Source organism: Lepidochelys kempii, chromosome 6 (genome assembly GCF_965140285.1).
Source record: "Lepidochelys kempii isolate rLepKem1 chromosome 6, rLepKem1.hap1, whole genome shotgun sequence".
NCBI classification, from domain to species: domain Eukaryota; kingdom Metazoa; phylum Chordata; order Testudines; family Cheloniidae; genus Lepidochelys; species Lepidochelys kempii.
The window spans coordinates 104,998,890-105,006,587 of NC_136385.1; the positions used below are offsets into that span (position 1 = coordinate 104,998,890).

At 47.2% G+C, this 7,698-nt stretch overlaps 1 protein-coding gene across 7 annotated transcripts in view; it reads left to right on the forward strand.

The window, feature by feature from the left end:
* Positions 1-2,993, forward strand: part of UNC79 (unc-79 subunit of NALCN channel complex) — a 161,997-nt gene extending 159,004 nt beyond the window's left edge. For all 7 annotated transcript variants that reach the window (XM_073349519.2, XM_073349521.2, XM_073349522.2 and 4 more), the window contains 2 exons: positions 585-626; positions 1,568-2,993. In XM_073349519.2, the coding sequence (XP_073205620.1) occupies positions 585-626; positions 1,568-1,768 (243 nt within the window). In that variant the 3' untranslated portion in view covers positions 1,769-2,993. The remainder of the gene's footprint in view (positions 1-584; positions 627-1,567) is intronic.
* The last annotated feature ends 4,705 nt before the right edge of the window (positions 2,994-7,698 follow it).

Sequence of the window (7,698 nt, forward strand, 5' to 3'; positions counted from 1 at the left end):
CCCAGCTCACTGTCTGCTGCACATGCTATATGGTGAAAGGAGGTCTTGGGCCTAAATTAGATGTGTGAGTATAGCATGGATGCCTGCAATTGTTCACCTATAAAACAATGGTCAGTGATCAGAATATAAAATGTTCTGCATCATCATGAATTTCTGCCTCAATCCTTTTCGCTCTTCAACATCTGCAGCGGTGTGCACCTTTTTGTGCAATGCTTGAACCGCATCCATTCCAATACCTGCGCACCGGGGTGTTAAGAAAACACCTCCAGGGAAATATTCCTTTTAATGGATTTTTATTTTAAACTATCAATATTGTCTTAAAATAGTACCATTAATGGCTCCTTATTGTGAAATAGGATACAAATGATCAAAGCTGGCTCTTAACCTCTGAATGCCACATGTCCAGCATGCCCATCTTTTACAAAGACATTTCCATATTTATGGGTGAGTCTTTTCAGCATGTGTCACCATCCATTCAAAGGGCTAAATGAGTTAGCTATACCCTGCTCTGGCTCATTGTAACTGGAACAGATTTATAGGCCCATATAGTATACTAACAAAACATTTGTTGTCTCTTCGTACAGCTAATACCCATGTGGTTGCCAATGATTCAGTCAAATCTAAAGGTAAGTTATTTTCTCTTGTTCTTTCATGCTTGTTGGTATTTCTGTTCTTTGCTTTGTCTGAATGTACTCTAGAAATAAGACTATTGGACTCAAGTTCCCAACTCTCTGACAATGCATCATAAAAACGCCGTATTATTTTTTCAACATACATCTCGTTATAATATGCAAACTGCTTGGTATTTGGGGACATTCAGTGGCCCAGCATTGACTGTGCCAAATTTGAATGGGCTGAGGCATCATTTAGGACAGTAGTTCTCAACCTTTTCCGTATTGAGACGCTGTGCCACCCATGACTTCCATCTAACTAGGATCTAGGTGGGAGGCCCTCTCTGCTCTCATGTAACTAGCTAAGGAAAGCAGGGTGGTCCATAACCCCCTGACATCGACCCACAGGTTGAGAACCCATGATTCAGAGGGTGGCTTTCAGTTCTACAGCACCTGACGTTCATAGAATCATAGCATATCAGGGTTGGAAGGGACCTCAGGAGGTCATCTAGTCCAACCCCCTGCTCAAAACAAGACCAATCCCCAACTAAATCAGGTCAACCTAAACGTTGACCTACTGTGGTCTGCTGGTTGGATGATGATGGTCAGTGCTCAGTGGCCCTGTGTGTGACAGAAATGAGGATGAGGCATACCAATGGGTCCTGTCAGTCAAGAGTGGATGGGAATAAAGGCTGTGCAGAAAGCTCCACCTAAAGTTGCTGTTGAGAACGTAGTGATTTTGGGGATGGTGGCCTGAAATCCATGCCCCTTGTGACAACATCTTTGTCGATGGTTGGAGATGAGGTAGAAAGACACCTGGGATGAAGGGAGGTGGGGCATGCAGGGGGAATCCTCTCCTTCAGAAATCCGCGCCTGGCAAAAAATCTTACATCATCCTGATTTAATGTATGTATTGAATAAAAGACAGAAACTCAACCTTCTGCTGGTTTTAATAGCATTTATCTGCTGGACTCCAACTGCGCCTTCAAGCCATTCAGAATAACGTGAACCACCACAGCCTGAGGATGTTACAAGGGTCAGGACAAATGAACAATAGCTCATCCGTACTCCGCAAGTGGCTGCAGTGTACCCAGTTTAAAATGGCTCAAGTGGAAATTCAGTCATCTGAAGCTGCATCTCAGTTTTATCCTCTATGAATTATGTGAATTGTTCCAAATCCTCACTTTTGGTCTAGCAATAATAGGGTTAAAGCTATAAGACTAAAGCTAATTTTTGTATATATTAGTACTTTATCTATGCTTTTTAGCCTAGGACAATTGTGCAAAAGCTTGCACAGGGCAAAGCTAAGAGCCTGATCCTGCCAATTTCGTAATCACACACATAAATTCTTGCTCACACGAGCAGTCCCAGTGAAGTCGTTGAGATTGCACTCAAGAATTTTTGCAGGGTTGGGCTCTATCTTTCATGCTAAACATATTTCTAATCATTGAAATATTTGATTCTGAAAGGGTTCTTTATATTATTTTTGAAAAAAAACAAAACTCACTTTTCTTTAATTAACTTCTATTTTTTTTAAACTAGACTAGTGACACATGAAAGTGCTATGTTGCTATTTTGGATGATAATCACACACACACTAAAATAAAAAAGGGCGGTGGTGGTGCTTTGGGATCCTTTCTACAGCTTTTTCTTTTAAACTCGCAGTTGGCAATGCAATAAAATTTGTCACTATAAAACAGTGATGTTACAATAAGGCTTTTTGTCATTATGTTTTGGGAAAACAGCAGCTTGGGAGGAGCATTATTACAAAGCACATTTAGAAATGAGGTTGTTAAACTGTGCCAGTTCATTTGTCTTTTTGTTTAATGTTTACCACACCTATCAAGTATGGTTTATTATTTTTTTGGAAAAAAAAAACTTGTCACTTCACTGATTTTGTGCTGTACTTTCCTGTAAGCTTCATGGAAACCTCTTGAGTTTTGTGACTACAGTATTTTAGTCTTTTGTGCATATTTGTATACAGTGCAATTAAAAATGTACAGCCCGATTCTGCTCTTTTTCATGTCTGGGGAAGTTTTACCCTAGAGTTCAGTAGGAGAAGGTTTGGTCCTGAATTTTTGCATTCTGATAACAAATTATAGCTATGGCATAATATTGCATAGAAAGTTTGTTTAATAACAAATGAATTTTAACAGCATTAAGGGACTGATCCAAAGCCCATTTAAGTCAATGGAAAGACTTTCATTGACTTCAGTGGCTTTTGGTGAATTCCTAAAAAGACCAGAATTTATCACCTCGTGTAATTAATATTTAATTCTGTTGATTCATAAACAATCTCTCATATTTATTACTGTAATGCACTGACTAGAAGAAGAATAAATATACATGTCAGCTGTATATTAAAATCCTATTTAAAACATACCCTTTACTACCACACTCAGCATTAATGTGTTTTTCCCCAGCTCCTTTGGAGGGGGACTGGGGTCCAGAAAATAATTGCTTGAGTAAAGATTTTATTTCTTTTACTCCTGTTAGCCTTGCAGAACCAACACAGTTGAGAGAGAGATTTAGATTCTGTTCCCTCATAGATTCATATGTAAGGGGACTATTGCCCCCTTACTACAATTCAGTGGGGGTGTTTTGGTTGGCTAGCTCCCAGTACGAAAAAGGGGGAAGGGTCGATGGGAAATCAGCACCCTGAGACTGACAGCCCCCGGGAACAATGGGGAGAGGCCAATGCTCCAGATCAGCCTGAATGACAGGGTGGGCAGGCTAATCAGAGAGTCAGGAGGCCAGGGAGGTCCTGTCCTGTCCTTCGTGTGAGCTGGATTTGCCTGGCTCAGACAGAGTGGGGCTGAGCTGTGCCAGATCCAGAGGGACCAGAAAAGCAGCCCAGAGAGAGCAGACCCTGTCCTGGGAGCAGAGCTGCAGCCCCAAAGCCAGAGGCATAGCCCAGAGAGAGCAGACCTGTCCTGGGAGGAGAGCTGCAGCAACCAGAGCCAGAGTGGCCAGAAAAGCAGCCCAGGAAGCAGGTCAGTGCTGGGAGCAGAGTCACAGAAGCAGCCTGCAGAGCAGAGCTGCAGCAACCAGAGCCAGAGGGGCCGAAGAAGCAGCCCAGGGAGCTGGCAGCAGAGCAGCAGCAGCAGTGCTGAGACAGAGTGGTGGAGCTGGGGCTGGAGCAGTCTGGAGCTGGGTGCGGTGAGCAGCTGGGGAGAGCGAGGGGGACCCTGGGCAGCTGGCCCAGCACAGGGAGACGCCTCAGCCAAGAGGCTCTGCAGGCCAGGCTTGGATCGTAACCCCGACAGGGTGGGGGCGACACTGGGAAGAAAGGTCCTACCACTTAGGGCCTGAGAGCGTGTGGCCACCACCAGAGCAAGTGTCCAACCCACAGCATCCCTGCAGCACAGCCAGGGCCTGAGAAGGAGGCCTGGGACTTACAAGGAACAGACTGTGAACTGCCTGGACATTCCAGAGACACTGTTTGTGATGTTCCCTGCCACGGAGCAGGGTGATGTGTTTCCTTTAACCTTTCCCATTGTTGATTAAATAACTTGCATTTGCTTTAACTTGTATGTAATGGTCAGCGGGTCAGAGAAGTGCCCAGTGCAGAGAGAGTACCCCGGAGTGGGGACACCCTAGCCCCTGTCGTAGGTGACCACAGCAGGGTTGGGGGTTGAGCCCCCCAGGAATCTTGGGCCCAGCCTTGTTGGGGTTACAAGGACTCTGCCAGACAGGAGAGTGGAAGGGGAGTCCTCAAGGGCAGGGAGGCCACTGGGTGAAGGAAGTGGGAGCGAGGACTCGGATCCTTTCGCTAGCCCACTTCACCACGGTAGGAAAGTTCCCCACAATAGCGGGACTATTCCCCCCCTTACACATAGAGTTTAAGACCAGAAGGGACAATTAGATCATCTAGTCTGATCTCCTGTACATCACAAGCCATTTCATTTCACCCAGTTACCCCAGTATTGAGCCCCATATCTTGAGTTTGGGTAAAGACTGTCTTCCAGAATGATATCCAGTGTTGATTTTAAAACATCAGGAGATGGTAGATTGTTCCAGTGGTTAATCATCTCAGTGTTAAAAATTTTGTGCCATATTTCTAATTTGAATATGAGCAGCTTCATTTCTGTGCCATTGGTTCTTGCTATGCCTTTCCCCTCTATGTTAAAGAGCCCTTTAATACCCAGGATTTTCACCCCATGATGGTACTTACTGTAATCAAGTCACCTCTCAATCTTTTATTTGATAAACCAAATACATTAAGCTCTTTAAATCTCTCATTATATGGCATTTTCTCCAATCCTGGATCCTTTGTGTGGCTCTTCCACTCTCTCCAGTTTTTCAACATCCTTTTAAAAATGTGGACACCAGAACTGTATGCACTATTCCAGTATCAGATTCACAATATCATATACTGAGGTAAAATCACCACCCTGCTCCTACTCACTACTTCCCTGTTTATACACCCAAGGACTGCATTAGCCCTTTTTATTATATCACAACACTGGAATATTCTATTGAGTTATTTAACCACAATGACCTGCTAAATCCTTTTCAGAGTCACTGCTTTCCTGGCTAGAGTCCCCCATTCTGTAGCTACGGCCAGCATTCCTTGTTCCTAGATGTATAACTTTACATCTGGCTGTATTAAAATGCATTCCCTGTGGTGCATTATCAACAGCAAAGCTTGTACCTGTGTAACCCCATTGAAGATAATGGGTGTAATGAGGGAGGTTTGGAAGACATCTCCCTCTCCAGCTTTCATTGTGGGGGCTGGGAAAGGGGGCGGGCAACAGTAATGCCTTCCTTCAACTTTTGGCAGACTGTGAAGGGGTGGGAGGGAAAGGGATTCTGAATGGCTTAGTGCAGCTCGGCTCAGCATCCTATTTCTCCCCCCTTTCCCTCTTGCAGGTTGCTGATCAGCTGTTTGGCTGTTAAAAGCTCCAGGAGCAAGAGGCTGTTGCATTTGCAGCCTCCAGCCAGGAGGGGGCTGCCATCTGCTCCTGCAGGACAGACAGGAACTGGGCCCCTTAGGGTTTGTGCCTGGCCCCTGGCCCCAGCCGCTGTAGAGCTGGGGGGGCTGGATGTGCAGCAATCATTGTTCCCTTGGGGGACAGGCATGGAGGAGCTGTGAGGGGCAGGCAGGCACCGGGGAGGACAGCTGGGATGGGCACTAGGGGGTGACATGGGCACTAGGGGACACCTCTAGGGGGGCGGGCACTATGGGCTGACATGGGCACTAGAGGGAACCTCAGTGGGGGGCACTAGGAGGTGACATAGGCATTAGGGACTGACATGAGCACTAGGGGGCACCTCTGGTGGGCACGCACTGGGGGTACCTTTGGGGGAGTAGGCACTGGGGGGCATCTCTGGGTTGACATGGACACTAGGGGGTGACATGGGCACTGGGGAACCTCTAGGGGGTGAGCACTGGGGAGCAAGATAGGTGCTAGGGGACACCACTGGGGAGGCAGGCACTGGGGGCAGGGGGAGGCAAGTAACATAGGCACTAAGGGGCAGGTATGGGGGGACAGGGACCAGGAGTAGGGTTGCCAGCTGCTTGGTTTTTGACCGGAAAGTTTGGTTGAAGGGGAACTTGTCGGATGTCCAGTCAGAAGTACTGACCGGACACCAAAAATCTGGTTATTGCCTTTAGGGGTGCTGGAATGAGGTGTGGGGTGGGGGGGACGGTGCTGCCTGCAAACACCACCACCAGTCTGTCCCCTGCTCCCTGCCAGTTTGGCCCTGGATGTGGGGCTTAGGATGGGCCAGGGCGGGGGGGACCATGTCATCAACCTGCGCCAGCCCCTTCTCAGCTGGGGCTGCCTCCTACCTGTATCTTGTGGGCAGGCAGGTAGGCTCTGTGTCAGCTCCCAGCCTGGCTCTGTAGGTGGCGGGTGAGTCCCCGGGGGGAAAGGGTATGTGTGTGAATGAGCGACCAGGGGGAGGAGGGGAGCGAGTGACAGGGGAGCCGTGGTGTCCGGTTTTAAGAAATTGGAAAGTTGGCAACCCTAACCAGGAGACAGCTGTGAAGTGAGAGGCACTAGGGGGTGACACAGTGTCTAAGGGGCAGCTCTCAGTGGAATTGGGAAAGGAATAAGCTGATAGGAGGATATAGAGGAGGGTGAGTGATGGGGTGAAAGAGAGAGATTGAGGTGAGTTTGGAGAAGTGGTACGGTGGGCAAGTGTGAGGGGGATCTTGGAAAAGAGACTGGGTGGGATTTGGGGAATGAGAGTCTCAGAAGCAAGAGGAGAGAGAGGTGGCTTGGAAGAGAGGGAGAAGGACACATTGGGGGAGTTTGTGTGAAACAGGTGAGAGTGAGAAGATTTCACACAGAGACGAATCTGTAGGGGAGAGAGGAGACAAAGTAGGTAGTTGAGAGGGAGAGTTGAAACTCTGCTTAGCACATAGAGCTTGCTACCACACAGGACAGGAACAACCAAAGACAGCACCAGAGGAAGACAGGCAGGAGCAGAGCAAAGTAAAAACTGTTTTTTGTTTAAAGGAAGGTGGGCGAAAGGCACTTGTGTTGGAACTCTTTTGGGGGTTGCAGTGAAGGGGGATTTCATGATGGGGGGAGTGTCTCTACCCCTCACCCTGCAACCTTTTGGAGATAATTACTCCACTGTGCACAGGTGTGACTGAGGGCAGAATGTAGGTTGCAGAACCTGTATTACTGGTGATAATGGGGAAGATAGAAAGGATCCCATTTTGATTTAGATTCCCTAGTGAGTTTGTGATTTGGACAGCTAGGAAAACCCCCACAAGTTTACTTGTAAAGGGAATGAAAATGAGTACTTGTGGCACCTTAGAGACTAACCAATTTATTTGAGCATGAGCTTTCGTGAGCTACAGCTCACTTCATCGGATGCATGCCGTGGAAACTGCAGCAGACTTTATATATACACAGAGAATATGAAAAAATACCTCCTCCCACCCCACTGTCCAGCTGGTAATAGCTTATCTAAAGTGATCATCAGGTGAGCCATTTCCAGCACAAATCCAGGTTTTCTCACCGGTGGAGGGTGAGAAAACCTGGATTTGTGCTGGAAATGGCCCACCTGATGATCACTTTAGATAAGCTATTACCAGCTGGACAGTGGGGTGGGAGGAGGTATTTTTTTC